Source organism: Xenopus tropicalis, chromosome 6, assembly GCF_000004195.4.
Source record: "Xenopus tropicalis strain Nigerian chromosome 6, UCB_Xtro_10.0, whole genome shotgun sequence".
Classification (NCBI taxonomy): domain Eukaryota; kingdom Metazoa; phylum Chordata; class Amphibia; order Anura; family Pipidae; genus Xenopus; species Xenopus tropicalis.
Window position 1 is genome coordinate 71,958,031 of NC_030682.2, and position 27,119 is coordinate 71,985,149.

Consider the following 27,119-nt stretch of genomic DNA (forward strand, 5'->3'; position numbering starts at 1 on the left):
TAATCCAGGTGTACAAAGGATGAAAGCACAAGCTCTTAGTTACCTATTGTGGCCTGGTCTGGATCAGGCTATAGAAATTTTTGTAAGTCAGTGTGCTGCCTGTGCTTCTGTAAAAAATCAGCCAATCACTGCACTATTTTACCCATGGACAAGGGCTACATCACCATGGGAAAGAATTCACGTTGACTATGCCGAAATAAACCAGCAAACATTCCTAGTGGTTATAGACAGCTATTCCAGGACAGGTCATGTCAGACCAATTTAATTGCTTTTTATGATGAGGTAAAAAGCTGGACAGTGGAGGTGCAGTAGACATGATCTATTTGGATTTTGCCAAAGCATTTAATACCGTTACCCACAAACAACTGCTTTTTTACAGTAAACTATGGTCTATTGGTCTTAGTTAAGTCGTTTGCACATGGATAGAAAGCTGGCTACAGGACCGAGTACAGCGGGTGGTAATTAATGGAACATTCTCTACTTGAAGTAATGTTCTCAGTGGGGTCCCTCAGGGTTCTGTACTGGGTGCACTTTTGTTTAACTTGTTATAAATGGCTTAGGCGAGGGTATTATAAGTAATGCATCAGTGTTTGCAGATGACACAAAACTCTGCAGCCCAGTCAATTCTATCCAGGATGTTGCATCCTTGAAGCAGGATCTTGACAAACTGGCCTTCTGGGTGGCTAAGTGGTTTTTTACAGTGAGAGCTGTGAAATTGTAGAATTCCCTCCCAGTCATACTGGCTGATACATTATATAGCTTTAAGAAGGGACTGGATGGCTTCTTAGCAAGTGAGGAAATACAGGGTTATGGGAGATAGCTTTTACTACAAGATGATCCAGGGACTGGTCTGATTGCCATCTTGGAGTCAGGAAGGAATTTTTTCCCCCTCTGCAGCAAATTAGGGAGGCTTCAAATAGGGGGGTCTGCCTTTCTCTGGATCAACTAGCAGTTAGGCAATATGGTTGAACTTGATGGACATATGTCTTTTTTCAACCTAACGTACTATGTTGTGTCTACATTTTGGTTAAGGGTATTCCTACTTTTTGCCATTTGTCTATAATTCATTATCCAGTTCTTGTTTCCCACTTCCTGTCTATGCAGAGAGCCATTATGAGGCAGGCCACTTTTTCCAGCCATGTTATAATAAACGTACCAGAAGTTACTGTGCTGGTCTGACTGTTTTCACCTGTACTAACGCAGCAGAATCACTTAACCCACTGTTACCCAAGTAGTTTATCACAGAACCAAAGAACAAAAGGGGATACACAAACCATGCTTACAACACCAAATTAATTTATATATAACTTTAAAATCAATCACAATATTGAATGTATATTGGATGCTTGCTTAGAAGCATTTACTTATTATACTTTCATGTGCAGTTCTCCTTTGATTTACACTAGAAATCAGCTAGCAGACAGAAGTCAGAATTTAAGGTAAGGGCAATTAAATGACAATAAAACTGAACCTTCTGTCTTGGTTGCCAGAAGCAAAGATCAAAACAACCAGATAGCATTTTCAGTTGCAGATTGTAAGACAGAATAGAAAAGGATGATTAAAAGCCATACAAAACCATGGCAATTTATACCTTTTAAGCATTTAAGCGCTCAAAGTATTCCTTATTTTACTTTTGATGTATGAAAGAAAATCAAGTATGATTATTCCCCTTATTGTACATAAATTATATAAAGTCACACACATTAAGTTAACAGCAGAATTTTTATTGTCGATGTAAAATATGCAGTATATGAGAAATGCAAAATTTAGCAAGTAGCACTGAGCTGAAATAAGTGTTTTCCTGTTTGACGGCGATATGAAGTTTACTCTTCAATTTCACCAGGCCGACGGATGTCATCGATTTTCAAAATCATTTTAACAACTTGTGTAGCCAAAGAAATCTGCTGTTTCTTGCCAATTAAAGTTTCTATGACATGCTGCTGCTTCATATCTGTAAAAACAAAAAAAAATAAAGTAGTCTAAAATTATACACATCAAGGTGATTGCAGCTACAGATATGTTACTTATTTGTAGCTTTGTAGTGGCTGTATACATTCTATGGTTTGGTTTTTAAATGACTAAATATATCAAGCATGATGTCATAAATAAGACAGAAAATAATTCAAGTTTAAAACATACAAAATATAATTATCAGATTCATCTTACAAACAGGGCCTTTGGGGATCTGCTGGGAGCTCCTTGGCAATGACCGTCATTACATTTAACAATAGATTTAAAACAATTTTAGATTTTAGTGCATTTAACAGTATGGACACTTTTTAATGGGCAGACTGGGTACCTTCATCTGGCTGAAGTTTCTGCTTTGCAATAATAAAAAGCTACTCCAACAACACCTATTTCTCAGATGACTGCTTTGTTTGAGGTAAGTTAGGTTAAAAGTAAAATATAAAGAACAGTAATAAAAAGAACTGTGCATTGTAAATCCAAAATAAATAAAAAAGATCAGCAAAGACCTCTACTCTACAGCATACTGCACTTGTTTTCCCTGTAAATTGATCAGTGACAACAAACTGCACAAAACAGCGGCTAAAAGGAAAAAATATATAATGTATATAAAAATATAATGTAGGATCCTCCTATATATTTTTGTTCGGATGATACTTCTCCTTTAATAAACAACTGACCATTGAACTGTGCAAGGATCTTACCATTTGTGCCCTTATGCAGGCAATCAATGCCAAGTGCTGGGTTGCTTTCCTTCACTTGCTTAGATCGTACTTCAGTCATTGTCTGAATAGGATTCATACCACTGTTTTCAGCAAGTGACATAGGAATAATTTCCAATGCGTCAGCAAAGGCTCTCATGGCATACTGTTCCAGAGATGGACACTAAATAAAATACAGGAAGTTTATTAAAAAAAAAAAAAAATCACAACAATTCTTATACACCTTTGAGTGACCTCTCCTGTAAGAAGAGTAACTTAACCATATGTCATATGCACTTAAGTATCATGAGGTAGTTTCAAGTGCTTTATAGATTAAATAAAATACATAAAATGTTATATACTACATACACATAGCGTGAAGCTCTTTTAGCTTATTAAATAACATTGTAATATCAGTCAGTTACTTTGTTAAAAAAAAAAAAAAATCATACAAATTTATAAATGTGCCATTGGCACTGTTCTGTCGGAGCCCTATCAAAAAAACGTCAATGGACATAAGAGGTATTGCAGCTTATAAGCCAAACGTATATACATAGCAATTATATAAGAATAGCAGTGAAAATGTTAGTTTACAAACACTGAGAATTACGGAACATAGATGCTATATAAAAAGAGAGATTTTGTAGCAGGGCAACTTTTTGTACAGAAACAGGGGGGGAAGTTGATAAAAGAATATTTCAGCTATAGGTGAAATAGGAGACAACAAATGTAGAGGAGGAGGGGACTGGGATAATTTTTGTTAAGAAAGGAACAATATTCAATATACTATATATTCTAAGGCAGTGCTGTCCAACTTCTGTGGTACTGAGGGCTGGAATTTTTCTGGTCTACATCATGGAGGGCCAATAATGGAAGTCAGTTTTAACCACTCCCCTATTTTAAATGGCACCCACTTTAAACCACACCATTAATGGTGGTAGTGCAGCAAAAACCCAAATGGTTGGTGCTCACCATGATTCATATGTGAAAGAATTAAATTATGTCATATTAAGACACACCCTTAAATCCATATGCCTCCTCCTCCCCATTTGGATAGCACATGGACCATATAATGACTATTTTCAAATACTACAAACTCACTAAACAAATGGCTGCCAGGTTCACCTCCCACAGGCAGCATAGGGTAGGCAGAGTATGGTACACAGGCAGCAGAAGAAGAACAGGAGACCCTCCTCACACACCCTTGGCTCTCCAAAAATTGTAGGGCTCGGTGCACACTGCTGGAGGGATCAGCACCCTCCCAGGATACAAGTAGCAAAAAGCACTGGTACTCAGAGCTGCAAACGGGACAAGCCCTTTAAAAATCTTTATTGCGGAGGTACAGTACTCTGTCTGCCCTATCCTGCCTGTGTGTGCCATACTATACCTGCCCTATACTGCCTGTGTCTGAGCCTAAGGTGTGAACTCTGCAGGGGGTGAACAATGAAGGTATTAAAGGTGTAAACAGTACAGGGAATTACATGTTTAAACAATATATGGGTTTACAGCCTGAATATGGTATCAGTACTAAGATTAAAGTTTACACAAAGGTAAGCAGTCACAGCAGCCAGACAGGTGGAGAGCCACACAAAGGGGGGCCGGCGGGCAGCCAGTTGGACAGCACTGTCCTAAGGGGTTAAGAAAACACAGATTTCTTAAGGGTTTAAATATATGCTGTTTGCATATGGCTGTGTTGGTACCACTGTTGAAATTGATAGTTACAAAAGCAGCTGAGATAGCCAAGGACCAAGTCTCTAATTGTTTCACCTATTCTTTTACACTGGATTTCATCCTAAGGCTGATGTCTCATTGAGCGTATTAGTAACCCCTCCGAAAAGACTTATCTGCAGGAGGAAAGTTTGCGTGACTTTGGAAAACCGAAGCGATGCAAGACCTTTCCACCGGTGACTCCTATTATTGCCGGTGGAAAGGCACTTTGGAACGGTTAGTTGCCCATGATAGCAGAAATCTATCGTGGGCGGCTAACAGGCTCTGTGAGAATTTAGCTAGAATCTTATTATCTTCTAAAGTTGACAGCTAAAAAATGGGAAGCAAACAAACAAGGCATTTATTAAATGGTTTCCTTATTTTTAGGTCATTAAAACACGTCTTTACCTTGTCCGCAGCCTCGCTAACGGCTAAAGCACAGGAGATCTCTGCAGCCCCACCTCCATAAACAATTCGATTGTCCCTTACAAGATTACGAATAACACACAAAGCATCATGGAGTGAACGCTTTGCTTCTTCAATTATCTAAAAAAAAAAAAAAAAAGAATTTGTACATAAAAGTAAATTGGTAAAAAAAAAAATTACTTTTTTTAAAAACAACTTATAATTTTTATTGAAAAAGAAAAGGGGGATTTTGGGTACAGAAAGGAAGAAGGGAAGGGGTTAGCAGTTTCACTACCACCCATAAACAAAGCATGGTAGCGCATTTTGTATCTTTGTTTACACATTTGTCACTTGTCACACTCGCTTTCTTTTTTCAGGCTTAAACATTGTTTGTTATACTTTTTTGACAGATTCACTATTACGTCATTAGCAAGTTATTCAGTGCAGTTGTCTGCATAATTACAATCATTATTGGTTGGTATCAGGAGTGACAGAAAGTTGTTATGGAGTAGTGAATACCAGGTAGGAGAGAGGGAGAAAGAAAAAAAAAAAAAACCTCTAAAAGAAAAAGAATCATAATGGGGAGGGAGGAAAGTAAAAAGAGAAGAGTAATGATAAAAACATAAAATCGTAACTATTTACAGTTTGGAACGGTTTTGTAGCGGCTGGGACCTGTTATTTTAGCAGTGTGGGGGGTGTCTCTTCCTTGGTTATTTTGATTAGTAGCCTGGCCCTAGGATTATGCTCTGATGGCCATAAGCAGTTGGGGGTCATTTTCATGTAGTAGCCAGGGCATCCAAATTTTTTCATAGGCTTCCATGTCATTCTATAGCATATATGAGAGCTTTTCATTAGTAGCTATGCAGATTATCTTTGCTTTTAGTGAATTTAGTGGGAGTTCTGCTTTTTTCCAGTTGCTGGCGATTATCAATCTGGCAGCCATTAGTATGTGTTGGCTCAGCCTGTGTCCTGAATTTGTAAATCGGGGTGGTTTTTTCCCCAGTAGCAGAGTTAGTGGATCTTTGGGGAACTGTGTATGAAAAAATCTTGACAGCATATGGGTTACTGTATCCCAAAATTGTGAGACGATGTTGCAGTTCCACCATATATGTAGCATGGTTCCCAGTTCTGGACATCCTCTGTAGCACTACGGGCTACAAGTTGAAAAGAGTTTGTTTATCCCATGTTAATAAGTCATGCATTAGGAGTTTTATCAAGGGAGGAAAGTTTGCCTTATATAATGTTGTTAAGTTTGGGGTGAGTTTGACTCCTAGATATTGTATGGAATCAGTTTGCATTTTAAAGCCAAAGTTTACCTCTATAAGTTTCACCATATGCTTAGGTACATTACAGGGCAGCATTTCAGATTTATCCGGGTTAACTGTTAGCCCGGAGACTTTCGCAAAGTCAGCTAGTGTTTTTACCAGGTTAGGCAATGAGGTTAGTGGTTTTGTTACATGAAGCAGGAGGTCGTAGGCAAATAGAGATACTTTGTATTCTTTATTTTTACCTTTAGGCCTTGGATATCTTCATTCTCCCGGATTGCTCTAGCTAGTGGTTCCATTGCTAATGAAAAAAGGGCTGGGGATAAGGGGCAGCCCTGTCTGGTTCCCCTATGGATTTCTATGTGCCCCAGTGGGCTAGTAGTTGGGAGGTTGAGCTGGGCTCTGGGGGCAGAGTAGTACGTTTGTAATGTTTTAGTAAAATTGGGACCGATGCCTATTACTTCCAGGAGAGTAAATAGATATTTCCAGTCTAGCGTGTCGAACGCTTTTTCAATATCTAGAGTGAGCAGGCAGAGGGGGGTGTTCGTTTTGTTTGCTTGAGTAATTAAGTTTAGGATTTTTCGTATGTTGTCTGGGGCTCGTCTGGATGGGATGAATCCTATTTGATCCTTATGTATCGTGGTTGTCAGTACTTTGTTTATGCGGAGGGCTAATATGGTTGCTAACATTTTTATATCTACATTGAGGAGTGAAATTGGTCTATAGTTTTTAGGAGTAAGGGGATCCTTATTTGGTTTTGGGATTATCGATATTCTAGCTTCATTCATCTATGGCGGTAGTGAGTGGCCTGTAACAATGTGTTGATAAAGTTTATGTAGGTGTTGGATCAGCTGGTCTTGGAATTTTTTGTAATAGAGAGATGAGATGCCATCCGGGCCCGGGGCTTTGTTTAGCTTTAGTTTTTTTATTGTCTGCTGTATTTCGTCGTGTGTGATATCTCCTTCTATCATTTGTTTAATTTCTGGGGTTAGTGGTGCAGGGGCATATTTTTTAAGAAACGAGTTAATATCTGCTGCATGTGTTACTCTATTTGTTTTATAGAGTCTTTGGTAGAATGCCATAAATGTCGAGGCTATTGTGTTCGGGTTGGTGGTAATGCGGCCGTCTGGCTGCCTGATTTTATATATGCTATTGCGTTTGTTATGGGTTTTTAGCAGATTGGCCAACATCCTATCAGGTTTGTTAGCGTACAGGTAAAACTTGTGATTGGTTTTTCGGATGGCTTTCTCCGCATTGGCTATCTGACAAGCTTTAAGTTTTTGTTTGAGTTCTTCTATGGCTTTCCTAGTTCTGGTTGTAGGGCGTGTTCTGTTGCTCTGTTCTAGTACTGTAAGTTCGGATTCTAATAAAGTTTGTGTTCGTAATCTTTCTTTTTTCTTTCTAGATGCGTATTGGATCAAACATCCCCTTATGTATGCTTTGTGCGATACCCATATCCAGACAGGGGATGATTCGGGGTTGGTGTTTTCTTGAAAAAAAGAGTTTTAACTCTTGTGAAATATATTTAACGCATTCAGGATCTGCTAGTAAACTCTCATTTAGTCTCCATGTGGGGCGGATAGGTGGGGGGGACTGTTGATCCAGCACTGACATCATGAAATCATGGTCAGACCATGCACAGTGTATTATTCTCGATTCCTGCAAAACTGAGAGGTCAAGTGAGTTTATTAAGATATAATCTATCCTTGAGTAGCTATTGTGTGTATGGGAGTAGAATGTATAGTCTCTTTTGCTGTTATTAGCTTCTCTCCATGTATCTGAAAGATTGTGTGCCTGCAATAGTTGTTCTATTTGTTTTGTCAGTTTTCTGTGTCTGGTTGCAGAGGTAGATGCAGATCTATCTAGGGCATGGTTGAAGGATAGGTTAAAATCTCCAGCCCAGAGGACTCTAGCTTTAGGGAGGGATGTTAGGATGTTCGCAATTGTTTTAAAAAAAGGGGAGTGGAGAGTCTGTTGGGGCATATGTTGAGAGAATGATGTATGGTGTATCGTATAGCGTTCCTTGGAGGATAACATATTGCCCTTGATTATCTACGGTTGTCTTAGTGACGTTAAAAGGGAATTTATGTAAAAATATAGCAACCCCTCTGTGCCTGCTCGCCGCAGATGAAAGATAGTATCTAGTATAGTGCTTGTGAAAGAATTTCGGGTAGGAATTTGTGGTGAAGTGTGTCTCCTGAAGGCATAATATGTCTGGGGAAAGTCTGTTATAATGCTGAAATGCTGCCCTTCTCTTACATGGAGAGTTGAGACCTTGTGCGTTATGGGATAGTATTTTAATCGACATTAGGATGGTAAATTAGAAGTCCAAATTTAGTGGTATGTGTTGTTCGCTGGTAGGGTCTCAAGTCTCCATTTCTGTGTATTACAGTTTTTTCATTCCTATACCCCGCGCGTAGGATCCCAGCCGCTAAACCAAACAAATAAAAATATAACCTTACAAACTTGTATACATAAAACATACTATAATACAGTGAGTTAACACTTATTAGTGAGCACTGAACCATTGTGCTCCCCTTTTCCTTGTCGGGGGTGGGGGCACTAGAAGGTGTTCTTTGGGGGTAGCAATTTCCCAAAACCGCTAGGGTAGGTAGCGATAAAGGGAGCTTTTTTGCCTACAAATACTGAGCCATGGGCTTCTGTGTTACCGTAGGTGAACCTTATCTTAGGTTGGTGGCGGTCTTACTGTGTCAAGTCTGGTCCCCATTTGGACGAGGTCTAGGTGGCCTTTGCTCCTTGGTGGAAGAGCTCAGAGGGGGTCGCTTTTGTTGCCTGTTGATGGGGATTGTGGTCCATTCTGGGTCTGGACGGGGTGAGGTAGAGGGTGGGCTGTTGGTTCTAGCTGGACTCGGTGGTGCTCCTTCCAGTATTGCCATCCCTTCCTCTGGTGTGTGGATGGAGTGGTTTTGGCCTTTCCAGGGGAATTGCAGCGAGAATGGAAAGCCCCATCTGTATTTGACTTGGTGCTGTGTAAGTATTGCCGTGACTGGCTTCATATTGTAGGGTAATTTCTCTTTAGACATAGTTCGGGCAGCTTGCAAGGCTAGGTCTCTCACTTCTACATGGTGTAGTTTTAGCACTATGTCCCTGGGTAGGTTGGGATTACGAGGGCGGCCTAGGGCCCTGTGGATCCTTTCTATATGTAGGTAATCATTGGGGTGATCGGGGAGTAGCTGGTGTAGGACCTCCTCCATTAATAGTGTGAGGTCGGTTACTGTTTCGGGGACCCCCCTTACCCGTAGATTACCTCGTCTAGAGCGGTTCTCTAGGTCTTCAACTTTAGTTTCTAGTTGTAGGATTTGGTTCTGGTGTAAGGTAAGCTGTTTTTGGTCATCTTGCAGGGCCGCCGCATGTGAGTCTGCACATTGTTCTAGTTTGTCCACTCTGTCGCCTATTTCCCTGATTTGGCGGGTAAATTCTACTACGGCAGCTTTTAGTTCGGTTTTGAATAATGTCTGTACCGTTTGAAGTGCTGCCTGGGTCTCGGTAGCGAGCAGGGGCTCCTCTGTGTCTTGATCCTGCTCTGCGCACGGCGATAAAGATGGCGTCTGCGAGTTTTCAGTGGCGCGCTTTTGAAACATCGGTGGTGTTTGGAGCTGTTGCCTTTTTCTCGCTGACGGGGGAGCCATCGCTATATGCAGAAGCTTGTTAGGTAAAGGATCGGTACCTTTTTTTAGCGATTGAGGCAATCTGCTCTGCTGGTGGTTGCTTAATAGTGCGGTGAGGGTACGGAGCGTTCACAGACACATCCTGCCTGGTCAGCTGCGCGCATGCGCCCCAAAAAAAGGTGCAGGCAGTTCATTTTACTTCTTAAAAGTAAAATAATTGCTCTAATGCATTCATTTTTCATTGAATCACAATGAAACATTTTTCAAACTAATGCCAACAGTGTATGATATCAAGTCTGTTATTAAGTTGAAGAGGAAAAATAAAGAAAACTTACCATCTTATTTCCTCCTCTGATGAATATAGTTACAGCTCTAGAGTTCTTGCATTGCTCAATAACAAGCATTCGATCCTTGGTTGTGCCAAAAGAAATTTCTTTCACAATACCAGCATAACCAAGTTTTTCTGGAGTTAACTCACAAAATCGTGGGACAATACGGCCTCCTGTTGCAATAGCAATTAACTGCAAAACAAGAAGAAGAAGAAGTTAATTTCTTCTACTATAGAATAATGATCTACATGTATAACCATTACAAACAGTCTGCAAATTAATGCACATTTTTGTCAGACTAATGAAAACATGTTTTAACATAGATTTTTATATTTAACTGCAAAAAAAGAGACAACAGCAAACAAACCCTCATGTGTAATAAAAGGCACTGGCACTCTCAAAGTTTATTTTTCCATACATAAAAAGCAAAAGGATAGGCTATCCTTTTGCTTTTTATGTATGGATAAATAAACTTTGAGAGTTCTCATTTTACAACGCTGCTTCCTGACAACTTTTTGGTTTCTTGATATCCAGATGTGCCATCCAGCACACTTCTAATTCCTGTCTGTATTTAGAACCCCTTTTCATGGAGCATCTTCATAATGGTAAGGCTGCTATTTCATAAAAGACAGGGGGCAGAGACATCTGAAAGATGCCCTGGTCTTACCCATTATCTGGGGGCAGAGTCATCTGACAGGGGCTCAGGAAAACCTCAACATGGTATAATTCCTGCCAGTAGAAAAAAACCCATTAATCTCAAAGGGAGGAGGGATCTTTATAGTGGATGAGCGAGTGTCAATTTAACTAGGGTCAATATTTTTACCCACCCACAGGACAACATCTCTAAGTGCCAGTCTAAGTGCTGCCAAAGGACATGAGGGAAAGAGGAGTTATACTGTCCTTTTAAAGCAGTGATCTCCAACCAAGGGCTCAAGACAACAACATGTTGCTCACCAACCCCTCTAATGTTGTTCCCAGTGGCCTCAAAGCAGGTTTTCATTTTTAAATTTCTGACTTGAAGACAAGATTTGGAGGCATAAAGTCCATGTGTACTATCAAGCAGAGCCTCCTGTAGTCTGCCAGTCACCACTGGGCTATCAAATAACCAATCACAGCCCTTATTGCTCCCCAAAAATTTTTAACATTTAAATGTTGCTCACGGGTAAAAAAAGGTTGGGGACCCTGTTTTAAAGGCTAAGGCATTCCTATCACAGCTCCTGTGAATGGAAATTACTGTATTGCAAATACACATAGCAGTGACAGACCTTGGTGACAAGTCAGCCCAACATATAATGTTTTGCCTAATAAAAGAAAACAATTCTAAGCAACTTTGCAACATACATTCATTACAAATTTGCAATGGTTTATAGGTTATTTGTATATATAATTGCTATTATAAGTAGTTTGCCAGTCCTTTTCTATTCTCTGCCCAGTTAGCTCTGGCAATTGAAAAAACACAAACAAAAAGAAGCTCTCTGCAAAATTGTGTAACAGTAGGACATCAAAAGGTGATGGGGTTTCTCTTCACTTCCTCATCTGCAAATGCACCTTTTCAGATTTTCAAACCTGCCCAATGCTCAAACCAAGCGATATTCACATTATATGAATATAGGAAGGCTTTAGCAAAAAGCATACACACACAGATAATATTACAAAATGCAGTTTTACACAATAATATTGTTCCAGCTGTACACATGCATACACGATATGAAATGAATTGCATTGTTATGCCAATATTTATGTAAAACTGCAACAGATAAAGTAAATAACATGGTTTCAGAGTAGGGGCATTTTGTGAGAATAAAAAAAGTGTAGGAATGGGGACAAATTAGTATAAGAGTAACAGTGAGAATAAAGTGGAAAAAAGGGAAAAGGAAAAAAAAAATGTGGCTATAAAAGGGTAGGAAAAAAAAGGAGTATAAGAAAACATAAGGAGAACATAATATGGGATAGAAGCAGGAGAAAAGAAAGGGGAAAAAGAAAATCAAAGCAGCAGATATATATGCATTTATATAGGATCTGGATAAACATTGGGAGGTCTGTAAAAAATAATTATATGCTATAAAAACAAAATAAATTGTTGCCTGCCTTGATTATCCCTCCAAAAATTAAACATGAAAGATTAAACTACTCATGTATTAGATTTGAATGTTCAAGGTTTAGCGTTGTTTGGTTGCCTTTGCTATTTTTTAGAAGAAAAAAAAATTTACCTCTATTTCAGGTCCACCAACCCATCGAACAGCAGGAAGTTCATTTTGTAATAATAAATGATTTGCTTCATCGTCAAAGCCCCACTGACATATGGCAAGATTTGCACCTGTATCTTTTATCTATAAGAAATTAAAGCAAAAGCAGTATTTCTAACATCAGTTAAATGTGGTTAAAGGAAAAAGAAAAGTAAAAACTAAGTAAGCTTTATCAGAAAGGTCTATGTAAATACAGCCACAAGCACTCACAGAAACAGCTGCACTGACTTCTCTGTCAAAAGATTAGTTGTGTCTGTTTTCCTCTGCCAGAGAGACACAGCTTTCAGCTCTCTCCTCTCTGCTGCTCCCCCCTCCCTCAAGAATGCTAAGAACTCACTCCCTCCTTTAGGAATGTAGATCTGAGCCAATCAGCAGGAAAGCTGACACATAGGGGCAAATTCATGAAAACACGAATTCGAATCGTATTGGCGATCCGAAAGTCTCAAAATTTTCATATCCGAATGATCGTAAAATGCTGGAACACCTTTCCGACTTTGATCCTTCTGTGCATGATTTTGGAAGCCTCCCATAGGACTCAATGGCACTGTGCAGCTCCAACCTGGCCCAAGGAAAGTCACGATTCCGAAGCTTGAATGAATCCGAAACTTTCGTACTCGGTGCGACAATACAATTTTGTCACAAAGTACGAAAAAGACCCGAAAATACGCCGATCGAACGCTCGGAGCGTTCGTGGATTAGTAAATGTGCCCCATAATCTAACTTGGTCTGGGTGTCTGTTCAGAAGCGAGACATTATGGGAACTTTCTTTACACAGATTAGCGTTTTTTCTTCCTGTCTGGCTTCTAATCATCTGAACGGGAGAAATATGTGGAGAATTAAGGGCACTATTGAAACAACTGAAGGTACCGTATATACTCGAGTATAAGCCGATCCGAATATAAGCCGAGGTACCTAATTTTACCTAAGAAAACTTATTGACTCGAGTATAAGCCTAGGGTGGGAAATGCAGCCGCTACTGCTAAGTTTCTATAATCAAATAAATAATAAAAGGACACTCAGGGTGACCCCCTGTGAACTCTTCATAAATATATCATGCTGGCAGCTGCAGATTAGGGAAAGGTGGATGGAGGACCCTTTGACCCTCCTGCCTTGAAGAGCACTGGGAAAGAAAACAGGTACAGGGAAAGAAAAATGGTACAGCAGCAGACAAAGCCAAGTTTGGGAAGGCTAAGCTGCCATACTAAGTGACAGGTTCGGGCAGACATATGGGGATCCCATCGCTGATCTGGGCGCAACACAAAGCGGCTGCAGTGTAGGATGGAGATGGCGCGCAACAAGCTCATTACGGCTTCAAATCCATATACTCGAGTATAAGCCGAGGGTTACTTTTTCAGCACATTTTTGGTGCTGAAAAACTCTGCTTATACTAGAGTATATACGGTATGCCTGCAGTTTGAGATTAATTAGCTTTTCCTTCTCCTTTAACTATTTACCAACACTTTATTTCCTCCTAAATAACAGACGAAAACCTCTACTCACACACCATCACTCTAGCAACAAGCTAAGGGGCGGAGTAACTTACTAAATTATCATTACCAGGGATTTGTCCACAAGTCTTATGCTACTTCCACACTTGGCTGTTTATCCACTTGTGTATACAGAGTGTATTTTGGGATGAGAATGCATTTTCATTTCTAAATACAGGTCAACACTGTGCCTGTCAATGCAGTAACATCATGGAGCAGGTGAAAGCATATTGGCTGTTTATATACAGGCAGTAAAACAGCCATGATAAAAGAGTCAGTCACAGCCACAAAAAAAAACAAAAAACCCTGAAAGCAGAGATGAAAAGTTACATAGGTTTGAAAAAAAGACCAGAGTCCATCAAGTTCAACCCTTCCAAGTAAACCCAGCACACACAAATCTATACTGACTTATCTATACACTCACATACATAAACTATATATACAAACATTAATACTAACTGTAGACATTAGTATCACAATAGCCTTGGATACTATGCTTGTTCAAGAACTCATCCAGGCCCCTCTTAAAGGCATTAACAGAATCTGCAATTACATCATCCACAGTACCAAAAACTAACACAAAAAACAAACATAAAAGGCCAGTAAGAGAAACCAACCCAATCGCTCCACAAAGCAAGGTTATACTGAGAAGCTTCTGAACAAGTTAACCCCTACATGAAATGTGCCATGACCCTGCAAATCAAAATTCCTCTGGGCCAGTACACTAATAGTACACACAGTAGCAGTGGCCCACTAAAAAATACATAGCAACTCTATTCAGAGTGGTGCATAACATTTTGGTATTCATAAATAAATAGGGTTTTCCATTAAATGCATTAATATCCTAGAAACAGTTAACAAGATTTTCGCTTCTTCTACATCCAAGGGCTATTGTCAAAGAGAACACCAAGGGTTTAAAAAAAAAAAAAAAAAAAAAAAAAAAAAAAGTAATTAGTCAGCAAGCTATGAATATTTGCTGGACGAATTAGTGGTTATATTGTAAGACCCAAAGAGGCGATGTGTTCTACTTGCCAACCCAGAATCCAGAATAGAGGCAGAGTAATGGGCTCAAGGGCTCAGTAACTCTACCCAATGTATCATCTTACCTTTTCAAAGCAAAAAAATATTTCTCTCCCCAGTTTTTATACGTGTGCCTGGATGAACCCTTTATTTAAAAGAAATGCTCTTAAGTTGTATGTGCACCTGTAAGGCCTTTGCAAGTTACAGTGAAGACTTAAGCGCCTTGGCATGGACTAGACTAAAGGAAGGAGAAGGCCCACTACTGGGATTGAAATTTACCCTAGGAACCTGTTTGGTCAGATGTATTGTTTAAGTTGTAGTGTCTGGCTGGCCTAATTACCCACCAGCATAGCACTGGTAGTAGTATAGAAGGGAGAGCAGGGTGCTGAACCTTCCAAGGACAACACATAAGCATGAGAGTCAGCCAGTTTAACCTCCTTCTGGCAAGACAGAAATACACAAAAGATGGGGAACCTGCCCTTACAGTGCTTTGCTAAAGTATTCATCCCCCTTGGCAATTTTCATGTTTTGTTACATTCCAAACTGTAATTTAAATGTTTCTTAATCTTATTTTATGTGATGGGTCTGCACAAAATAGTCTAAGTTGGTGAAGTAAAATGAGAAAAATATATAAAAATAAATAAATAAACTGAAAATTGGCATGTGCGTATGTAATCACCACCTTTGCCATGAAGCCCCTAAAAAGTCTTGGTGCAACCAATTACCTTCAAAAGTCACATAATTAGTGAAATGAAGTCCACCTGTGTGCAATCTAAGTGTCACATGATCTGTCAGTATAAACACACCCTTTCTGAAAGGCTCCAGAGGCATCACACCAAAAGAACCAAGGAGCTTTCCAAAGAAGTCAGCGACAAAGTTGCTGGAGGGTCCAGAGAAAGGCAACTAAGCTGGTAATGGGTATGGAAAGTCTCAGTTATGAAGAAAGACTGGCCAAGATGGGTCTGTTTACACTGGAGAAGAGGCGCTTAAGAGGTGACATGATAACAATGTATAAATATATAAGGGGATCATATAATAACCTAATACTTTATTTACCAGTTGGTCCTTCCAACGGACACGAGGGCACCCACTCCGTTTAGAAGAAGGGAGGTTAGGTTTAAATATTCGGAAAGGATTTTTTACTGTGAGAGCTGTGAAGTTGTGGAATTCCCTCCCTGAATTAGTCGTACTGGCTGATACATTATATAGCTTCAAGAAGGGGTTGGATGGCTTTCTAGCAAGTGAGGGGATACAGATTGATGGGAGATAGCTCTTGTTGAACAGGCATTATGGTTGAACAGGCATTATGGTTGAACTTGATGGATGTTTGTCTTTTTTAAATCTAACTTACTATGTTAGGGTTGAGTTATTAAAAAAAAAAAATCCAAATCTTAGAGGATCCCCTGGAGCTAAAACCATCCAACATGAAGGAGCTGGAACAGTTTTGCCCTGAGGAATTGGCAAGATGTAGCAAGCTCATAGAGACTTGTCCAAAGTGACTTGCAGCTATAATTGCAAAAGGTGGCTCTACAAAGTACTGACTTTAGGGGGGCGGGTGGACAGTTATGCACACTGAAGTTTTCTGTTATTTTGTCCGATTTGTTGTTTGCATCACAATAAAAAAAAAAAAATATACATCTTCAAAGTTGTAGGCGTGTTCTGTAAATGAAATAGTGCAAACTCTTAAACAATTCATTTTAATTCTAGGTTAATCACAAAACAAAAACTGTAGTACCGTGTTAGCCAGTGTCAAAAATAATAATAAAAAAAAAACAACAAAATACAAATACAAGAGTATTGTAGAAATGATACCTATATTGGCTAACAATAAAAATACATTGCAAGCTTTCAGAGCTCTAAGGCCCCTTCATCAGGCAAAATACAAATGAGAACTGAAATGGCACAACATTTATACTGATAGATCAGAGAGAAGTGTTTACAAGCAATAAATTAGGAAGTTACAGATAGATAGAGATAACTTGTGAAGATAGTGAAAGTAATTAAGGTTTATTAGGGTGGGTTGTAAATAGTCCAGGGGTCTGGATTCAGTCAGATCAGATAGTGTGACATGAAACCTGACCCCAAATTAAGGCCCTGTATTAATGTGTTAAATAACTCCATACATTTGAATTCCACAGCTGAACATTATAAGAAAAATAGCCAGGGACCTGCAGCCCATGCTCCATACAGATACCAGACTAAAGGAGATATTCCCTGAACTACCCCTTCTGTCCTATAGACAACCTCCCAGTCTGAGGAAAATGATTGTTAGAAGTGCTCTTCCCCAAACAACTAAAGCAGGGACATTTCCCTGCAACAGCAAAAGATGTGAGACTTGCAAATACATCCTGTGCAAAGATCAAATTGCAATACCGAATACACAAAAAGTCTAAACCATTCGGGACTGCTATTCATGTGCTTCCTCCAATGTTGTGTACTTGATCATATGTACTAAGTGCCCTACAGGAGGAATGTACATTGGAGAAACAGGGCAAAAACTGCGCACAAGGATGAACCATCACAGACATAAGATCAAAACCAAAGCATGTGATACACCAGTGGGACAACACTTCTGCAATCAGGACCACAGGCTTCAGGACATGAAGGTGTTAATTCTAAAAGGGAACTTTGGATCTGAACGAGAAAGGAAGATCTATGAATTCAAATGTATGGAGTTATTTAACACATTAAAGGAAAAAGAAAGGTAAAGTCACTTGGGGGTGCCAAAATGTTAGGCACCCCCAAGTGACTTTAACCGCCTACCTTTTACTGGGCTGGTGCCGCTGTCAGGAGAAAACAGCACCAGCCCGGGGTAGCTGCCGGCGCTTCCTCCTTCCGGCTTCGCTGCGCGCGCATGCGCAGTAGAGTGAAAAGCCGAACTTAAACATTTAAGTCGGCTTTTTCGCTCTACTGTGCATGCCCGGCCACCGGCAGTTTAGGAAGTGGAAGGCGGAAGGAGGAAGTGCTGCGCTCCAGGTACCCCGGGCTGGTGCTATTTTCTCCTAACAGGGGCACCAGCCCGGGGTACAAGGTAAGCGATTAAAGTCACTTGGGGGTGCCTAACATTTTGGCACCCCCAAGTGACTTTGCCTTTCCTTCCCCTTTAAGACAGGGCCTTAATTTGGGGTCAGGTTTCATGTCACACTATCTGATCTGACTGAATCCAGACCCCTGGACTATTTACAACCCACCCTAATAAACCTTAATTACTTTCACTATCTTCACAAGTTATCTCTATCTATCTGTAACTTCCTAATTTATTGCTTGTAAACACTTCTCTCTGATCTATCAGTATAAATGTTGTGCCATTTCAGTTCTCATTTGTATTTTGCCTGATGAAGGGGCCTTAGAGCTCTGAAAGCTTGCAATGTATTTTTATTGTTAGCCAATATAGGTATCATTTCTACAATACTCTTGTATTTGTATTTTGTTGTTTTTTTTTTATTATTATTAATTCTAGGTTGTGAGGCAACAAAACATGAAAAATGCCAGGGGGGTGAATACTTCAGCAAAGCACTGTATATAGGTCTTTTTTGTTGGCAAATTAGTTTCCAAAGGAGAATGGATGGTGCGTGTTTTTCTGTTTGTAAAATTCTTTCACTACATATATACAATACATACATTTTCTCGAAGCAGGACCACTAAGAATCAATTGCGAGTAGGGCTCCCTACACGTCCTTATTTCTACAGGAGTATAAGTCTTGCCTAGTTTAGTCTAAAGTCTATAATTACTTGCTTCAGATGAGGCATCCATCACGGAGCAGTGCGTCCCAAAAAAAAAAAAAAAAAGCTAAAGGAGACTCCTGCTCATGCAGCGTAATGGAGAAGGAGAGAAAAAACAGGAAACTGCAAGCCAAACGCTCCAGCTAGTGATTGGGCACGGAAATACTGATACCAATCATGTTAAACTGCATCTCTCAGCAGATCCTTGAAATCTATTTCCATGCTAGCTGGTGGGCCACAGAACTGACAACCCTGAACTAAATGACACTGTTAAATACTATAAAATTAATAGACAATATGTAAGCATCTGTTTGTGATTAGACAGGACAGAGCATATATTTCATAGAAAATATGTCAATCAAGTTGATGCCCTGGAAGCATGGCTATCATCCTTGCCTTGAATATGTAAAATGAAAGAGGGGCTCCTTTACAAACACTGGGCATATTTGCGGCAAGTTACTGCACTAGTCTATCGCATCAGTTTTAAAGAGATACCGACACCAGAAAATAAGCCTTTTTTACATCTATCTTAACATATTATTCCATGCTAGATAATTTTGCCTTTAAAGTATTTTCCCAATGCTTATACATTACCTATCTGATGCCCCAATTTCCTCTATGAGGGGGTCTACCATATTTTTGCAGCAGTAGCCTGTTAGCATTAGAAGCTATAACGGACAGGTTGAGAAGGGACAGACAGGTTGGCAAAACAGTCAGGTTTAGGAACTTTAAGTTACAATTACAAACAAAAGCAGCCATATCAGCAAAAAAACGATCAACATGGCCAATAGGTAACTTTTTGTACATTAATATTTTGAAGAGTAGTTTCTTGGTGTCAGTCTCACTTTAAGCTTGGTTTGCTGCAAGTCTGACATGATGCAATGGAGCATATTTTCCCAGTGTAAATAAATGAGCCAGAGAATTATCAGATGCTGGAGCAGTAAGATGTAAGGTATTTTTTTTTCAAATCAAATCAAATTAGGAATGCTATATAATGTTTGTAATGTAATATATGTTTGTTTGTACAAAATATGCCAAGCTACTAAAACAATAGTTTTTTTATTGTCTTCACCTGTTTCACCATTTCAAGAAACTTTTCTTTCTCATATTTCTGAAGTGCTTTATAATCTTCCACTGAAGTAACATCTAGCTTATGTTTTGTCTTGGGCTTTGGTGGTTCAAATGGACATGTGAGAATGGCGATTTTAGCATCTTTCACTACCTAAAACGTAATGGAGAGTAAAGACAATATTTAGTTTTTGCAGATGAAAGAGAAAAATAAGGTGAAAAGGAATACATACTTTTGGCATCTGAGGGTGACTGAAGTCCTTGTCCACTATAACACCTTTGATCAGTTGTGTATCCTCTAGTTTACCTCCAACTTTTCCTTCAACCTTTATTAACTCAAAGTCTACGTCCTTGCGATCCATATCAGCAACAGTCAAAATGCTATTCACTGCAATTTCTGCCATCTGTCGGTGGCAGCGGTTGATCCTATAGGAACAGATTTTATAACGAATAACTAGAAAATAAGATATGGCAGATAATTATTTATCTTATCTTGTAGATGGATAAGCACACAACCTTAGTATATAGCAGGGGTCAGGAACCTTTTTGGCTGAGAGAGCCATAAACACCACATATTTTAAAATGTAATTCCGTGAGAGCCATGCAATATGTTTGGCCGCGGATGCTGCGGGGCAAGGTAGGGTAGGTCCCGGGGATGCGGATGCGATGCAGAAGAGGGCGTAGCCTGCGCTTGGCGGATAGAAGACGTGTTCAAAGGCTTGGAACACGTCTTCTATCCGCCGAGCGCAGGGGCAGGGTAGGGTGGGTGCCAAGGATGCCGGATGCGATGCTGAGGAGGGCGTGGTTTGCGCTTGGCAGATATAAGACGTGTTAAGGCTTAGAACACGTCTTCTATCCGGCGAGCGCAGGCCACGCCCCCGTTATTTTTTTATTAAAGATTTGGCAGTGAGCCAGATGCAGCCATCAAAAGAGCCACATCTGGCTCCCGAGCCATAGGTTCCCTACCCCTGGTATATAGGTAAAGGTTCCCTCATCTGGAAACCAGATATCCATAAATGTCCGAATTATAAGGCCCTGGGCACATGGAGCGGAGAAATAGCTAACACTACAGCTCAAATTATTATTGACATAATGAAGTCACAGATTGACACAATGTAGACATAGTCTGCTTTTAATTTATTGAAAAAAAAAAAAAACACTTTCTATAAATATCATTATTGTTAAATATCACTCACCCCTGCATTAATTAGGATAGTTAATTTCAGAATAGAGACAACAAATACCTTCTTTCTCCAAGTGTCAGAAGTTTGACAGAAAAGAGGAATTAATGGTAATGGTCATTTGATTAACAACCTTTTACTTACATAGTCACTTGGGAAAAAAAAACAAAAAAAACAAGGACTTATAAGATGAAGCCATGGTCCCAAATACTTAAACAAGAAGACCCTGTAACACCTGTAATTACCACTGCCAACAATAGATAAAAAATACCCAGCCCATAAAAACATAGCAGTACTACAAAGGAAAGGAGAAGCCCCTCAACATGTATATATAACACCTTATAGAGGGTATAATTCACATCCATAAGTATCAAGTAACTATCTCATAAGCATATATCTCCAATAGACAAACTAACTAAAAAACTTGTTAAAGGAACAGTAACATCAAAAAATTAAAGTGTTTTAAAGTAATTAAAATATAATGTGCTGTTGCTCTGCAAAAAAAATGGTGTTTTTGCTACAAAAAAGCTACTATATAAATAAACTGCTGTGTAGCCCCGGGGGCAGCCATTCAAGATGGAAAAAAGGAGAAAAGGCACAGGTTACATAGCAGATAACTAGTAGATAAGACCCATATAATGGGGGTTTATCTGTTATCTACTAAGTAACCTGTGCCTTTTCTCCTTTGAATGGCTGCCCCCATGGCTACACAGCAGCTTACTTATATAAACTATAGTAGTCTTTCTGAGGCAAACACACCAGTTGTAGCAATGCAGGGCAACAGTACATTACATTGTAATTACTTTTATACACTTTCATTTTTTGGTTTTACTGTTCCTTTAAGTAGTATACAGTATACCAGTGTTTTTCAACCTTTTTTGGGCAAAGGCACACTTGTTTCATGAAAAAAATCACGAGGCACACCACCATTAGAAAATATTAAAAAATTTAACTCTGTGCCCAGCAGCAGTGCCCCCCTAGTACACTGGTGCCCAGCAGCAGTGCCCCCCTAGTACATTGGTGCCAAGAGCAGTGCCCCCCTAGTACATTGGTGCCCAGCAGCAGTACCCCCCTAGTACATTGGTGCCAAGAGCAGTGCCCCCCTAGTACACTGGTGCCCAGCAGCAGTGCCCCCTAGTACATTGGTGCCCAGCCCCCCTAGTACATTGGTGCCCATCAGCAGTGCCCCCCTAGTACATTGGTGCCCATCAGCAGTGCCCCCCTAGTACATTGGTGCCCATCAGCAGTGCCCCCCTAGTACATTGGTGCCCATCAGCAGTGCCCCCCTAGTACATTGGTGCCCATCAGCAGTGCCCCCCTAGTACATTGGTGCCCATCAGCAGTGCCCCCCTAGTACATTGGTGCCAAGAGCAGTGCCCCCCTAGTACATTGGTGCCCAGCAGCAGTGCCCCCCAGTACATTGGTGCCAAGAGCCAGCCCCCCTAGTACATTGGTGCCCAGCAGCAGTGCCCCCATAAGTCAGTGTGCCCCATGGCCCCCCTAATACATTGGTGCCCAGCAGCATTTTACTCTTTGGCGGCTTCAGCAGCATCTTCCCCTCACGCGCGCCGCCTCTGCACTTCTGCCTACACGCGACCGCACACAGGCCCTTTTATAACGTTGCGCCCCGTGCGTACTGACGTCACCCGTACACACGGGGCGCAACCAATGACAGGGCCCAGATTTTTTTTTTTTGAAAGTAAAAATTGCGGCCCTGCCTACGGCACACCAGGCAACATCTCGCGGCACACTGCGGTTGAAAAACGCTGCAGTATACAGCATGCTGTACTACATAACTACTGGTTCCTGAGGTTGGTTGTGTATTACCATAATTTTTTGTTCATGTATCATTCCAATGGATTGCAGATTTTATAATATCCCAGAAACGGGGTATCACTATCACTCATAGATGTTTAGCAATGAACATAATTAGTGGTGCTTGTGAAGCAAAGCATCACTACTGTTATCTCAGGCTTATTTTTCTTCTTCTTCTTTCGTACAAAAGTTCGGTATGTAATTAGTCCCGCACCTTTTGTCGTAGACCCATGAGTGATGTGTCAAATCGTGCGGCCTATTTGGGAATGGGGTGCTATGACTTTTCTCAGGGGTGGGCGGTTAATTGCCCCCGCAGGGGGCAATAAACCAGGCCAAAAATCCCATTGACTTAACATTGAGGCCAACTTTGACGGATTGTAGCGCAGAGAGGGATTTTTTTAGAAACGTGAAATTTACCACATTTGAAGAGGTTTGCAACCTATGTCAGAAGATACCCCGCACAAGGGTATAAGTTTTACCCCCGGGGCAAAAGAGGTCCCCAAATTTGCCCCATTGACTTATAATGGGGATTTTGGCAAATAACTAGTTTGTCATAGACCCATGAATGAGGTGTCAAACTGTGCGGCTTATTCGGGAATGGGGTGCTATGACTTTTCTGAGGGGGGGCGGTTAATTGCCCCTGCAGGGGGCAATTATCCGCCCATAGACTTAACATTGAGACCAACTTTGACTGAGCCACGCAACGTTTGTCGTAGACCCATGAATGAGGTGTCAAACCGTGCGGCTTATTCGGGAATGGGATGCTATGACTTTTCTGAGGGGTGGGCAGTTAATTGCCCCAGCAGGGGCAATTAACCAAACTGAAGGAAACATTGTAATATTGGGGCACGAGTTTTGCCACGGCAAGCACCACTCACATTTTCTTCAGGAAATGTACCTCTCGAGTTTTATTTTTAATTCTTTGTAAACTAACACATACATTTATCAAACACTACTTGCTTGTCTCATAAGAAATACACTAAAACCTGTATCACAAAGGCAAATCTTACACTTTTGAGCCCAATGTTGTCATTGCGGTTCGAATAAGTGGCTCCAAGTTCTCAGGATCAACTGGAAAACTGTCGCTGATCTTGTCAAGATGTTCAACAGCAATACGTGCTGCTTGTTCATACCCATCAGCAATCCTGATAGGGTGGATACCACGATCTAATAACTGTTCCGCTTGTTCCAGCAATGCACCAGCAAGAACTGCAACAAATTCTTATGTTAGCAAAATGTCTGAAACATACTATTTTACATTTGTTGACTACGTTTAGTTTATCTTTTTATCAGCTCTGTAAATTATTATTTTGGTTTTGGCTGGACAAGCAGACACAATGAGACCTAAAATCTACAAGGCTGACACAGTTAGCAATTTATTTAAAAAATATTAAATGGTCTTACCTACAACACCTGTAGTGCCATCTCCAATTTCATCATCCTGAGACTTAGACAATTCAACCATTAGTTTGGCAATTTGGTGATCCACATCCATCATACTAAGAATCGTAGCACCATCATTGGTGACTGTAACTTGCCCATCCTTATCCACCATCATCTTGTCAAGTCCTAAAATCATTTTGAATAAATTCTTCAGTTTAGATCAAAACAAAGATTTAAGGAAGTAATAATTTACCTCAAAGGCCATCAGCTTACCATTGGGCCCAAGTGATGTTCTTAGCGTGTTTGCAACGGCTTTAGCTGCCATAATATGAGACTGTAAGAAAGTAGACGTAGGACAGAATTAGCACTTGTATATACTCTTAATGAAACGTAAAAATAAAAAAAAAAGTACAGATTGTGCTACAGATTGTGGCTGAAAAGCCTATGGCAATGGTTTCCAGACTATGGAGATGCACCTGTGCTGCAGTATGAACTGCAATAAGCACAATATTTGGGTGAATGCTTATTTGATGCTCTAGATCAGTGCTGTCCAACTTCTGTTGTACCGAGGGCCGGAATTTTTCCGACCTACGTGGTGGAGGGCCGATAATGCAAGACAGTTTTGACCACTCCCCTTTTTGAAACCGCACCCACTTGAAACCACACCCATGTTATCACATGACCATACCCATATTAATGGTTGTAGTACAGCAAAAACCTGCCCTACCCTGCCTGTGTGTGCCCTACCCTGCCTGTGTGTGCCCTACCCTGCCTGTGTGTGCCCTACCCTGCCTGTGTGTGCCCTACCCTGCCTGTGTGTGCCCTACCCTGCCTGTGTGTGCCCTACCCTGCCTGTGTGTGCCCTACTCTGCCTGTGTGTGCCATACTCTGCCTTCCCTACCCTGCCTGTGTGTGCCATACTCTGCTTGCCCTATGATGGCACACACAGGCAGCCTACAGTGACACAATGCTGGCACTGCTCCTACAGTCTGCACAATAACTATATATTAAAAAACTTTTTAATTGAAGTACCACCTCAGTAAATGTTCTTTTTGTAGTGTGCAGGGATTATTTGTGGGTTTCTACTGCTCCTGAGGTGTGAACAGGTGAACAATATGGGTGATTACAGCCTGAGGTATGAACACTGCAGGGGGTGAACAATGCAGAAACTAAAAGGTGTGAACAGTACAGGGGATTACATATTTAAACAATACAGCCTTATTACAGCCTGAATCTGAGGTGAGAACCATGCAGGGGGGGCAGTTAATCACAGTACTGATACCATTTAAAGCTTACACAAGAGTAAGCCATCAAAGCAGCCAGAAAGGTGGGGGGCCACACAGAGGCCCGCGGGCCGCCAGTTGGACAGCACTGCTCTAGATACACTTGGGAACACTACTGCAGACAAGCACTTTTCATACATCTCAAATATGCTGTAAACTAAGGGAACCCGGGAGTTCAACAAATGTTTATCTGAAGGTTGAAAACCCTTTACTGGACTGGATCCCTACAGCCAACAGTGGTTCAGGGGTTAATACTAGCCTGATACCTGTGTCTGAACTGTGGTCCCTACAGCAAGGCAGACAGAGCCTGGGGTATGCTAAACCCACTAAATTCTCCTTTGTTGGAGCGACAGCTGCTCTTTCTAAATAGCCCTGACTGAGTCACACTCCTAGAGTGTTATGACAGAGTCTAGTCCTGAAACTAACTTTACCTCGTTCACGGGGCCCTGTCCCTGACTTTACTTCAAAAGAATATTGCTAACTGGGGCCTGTGTCTGCACCCAGGCTCAATGGAGCTGTTGTTGGGAAGCAGACAGACAGCCAAAGAGGAAGCCACACCTCCTTGCTAGACACTATATGAGGCTGAAAGGGGTGTGGACAACCATATGGGACAATAAAGGATAGGCAAAACTATAAACTGTTACAAAGGCTTCTGCCCAGTAACAAGGGATCTATGTGAAGAGGTAGGGATATCACTCCATAGGGAATTTAAACCTATGGGTCCCTACACCCGTTATCCACAAAGTTCCGAATTACGTGAAAGCCATCTCCCATAGACTCCGTTATAAGCAAATAATTCAATTTTTTATAAAAATGGTTTCCTTTTCTCTGTAATAATAAAATAGTACCTTGTACTTGATCCCAACTAAGGGTATATAATTCATCCTTATTGGAGGCAAAACAATCCTATTGGGTTTATTCAATATTTAAATGATTTTTAGCAGACTTAAATTATAGAGATCCAAGTTACAGAAAGACCCCTTATCCGGAAAAACCCAGGACCCAAGCATGCTGGATAACAGGTCCCATACCTGTACAATTGTTTGAGAATGCAAAAAACAGCCTGTGTATGGAGAGTTTAAGAAAACAGGGCAAGATTTAAAGTGTAAATTAAAAGAGCAGCGTACACTGTGCTTCTCTCCTTGGACCACTCTGCTAAATACACGAAGTAAATTTGACAAAGTCTTTTTCTATCTAAAAGGAGATTTACAAGCAAAGCAAGAAAATGCACATTGCAATTCGTACACCTAATATGGTATTGCTTGCATTCCAATCTACAAGTGACATTTTAAGTGCAACAAGATGTAGGAACATCGCAATTTCGATGGGGCACAGGATTATAAGAAGCTAATCAATTATTTTTACGTCAGACACATAGCCCTTGAATTCCAGCTCCTTCTACAGAACTGAAATTCCTCTACCCCACAAATCACAGAATAGGAATGCTAAAAGGTGTACCTCTCTAGTATCTATCGGATTTACCTGAAAGTTACTATACAAATACTATAAAATAATGTAAAATGAATAAGAAATACTGTGCCATACCCACAGCACCGTAAGGATTCAATTTCAGCTTTAAACGGTGAAGGTGCGGCCTTAACACCAACTCATTACCTTCAGCGCATCTAGCCCACTGAGCCGAGACTTGCGATCCTGGTCCTTGATGATAATAAAAGGCCGCCCATATTCATCGAAGGCGAGAGTTCCAAGCGCAGACATGACTGCGACAAAGAATCGAATGAAAGAACTAACGAATACAGCACTACACGCTTTCAGACCCACCCGGCTTCCGTACAGCGCACGCGTAGGAATCGACAGACTCTGTACTACGCATGCTCTGCAACTGTCGTGTTACGTTCTAGAAGCCTCTTTTGTTGGGGGTGGGGGGAGACGAAATTTGATCACATATACA

The 27,119-nt window shown here is 40.7% G+C and overlaps 1 protein-coding gene across 2 annotated transcripts; it reads right to left on the reverse strand.

Annotated features, from left to right (window-relative positions):
- Nucleotides 1-1,703: 1,703 nt before the first annotated feature.
- cct5 (chaperonin containing TCP1 subunit 5) lies at nt 1,704-26,935 on the reverse strand. 2 transcript variants are annotated; one of them, XM_012964470.3, is made up of 11 exons: nt 26,753-26,776; nt 24,198-24,258; nt 23,946-24,110; nt 23,552-23,750; nt 19,779-19,971; nt 19,550-19,699; nt 12,212-12,331; nt 10,008-10,193; nt 4,782-4,919; nt 2,670-2,850; nt 1,704-1,951 (listed from the first exon to the last, which is right to left on the reverse strand). In XM_012964470.3, exons 2-11 carry the CDS (start codon nt 24,247-24,249, stop codon nt 1,824-1,826), a joined length of 1,512 nt encoding a protein of 503 aa, XP_012819924.1. In that variant the 5' UTR covers nt 24,250-24,258; nt 26,753-26,776; the 3' UTR covers nt 1,704-1,823. The 2 variants fall into 2 exon arrangements, with proteins under 2 accessions (XP_012819924.1, NP_989340.1); NM_204009.1 differs by lacking the exon at nt 26,753-26,776 and adding an exon at nt 26,822-26,935 and having other exon boundaries at nt 1,709-1,951.
- Nucleotides 26,936-27,119: the final 184 nt, after the last annotated feature.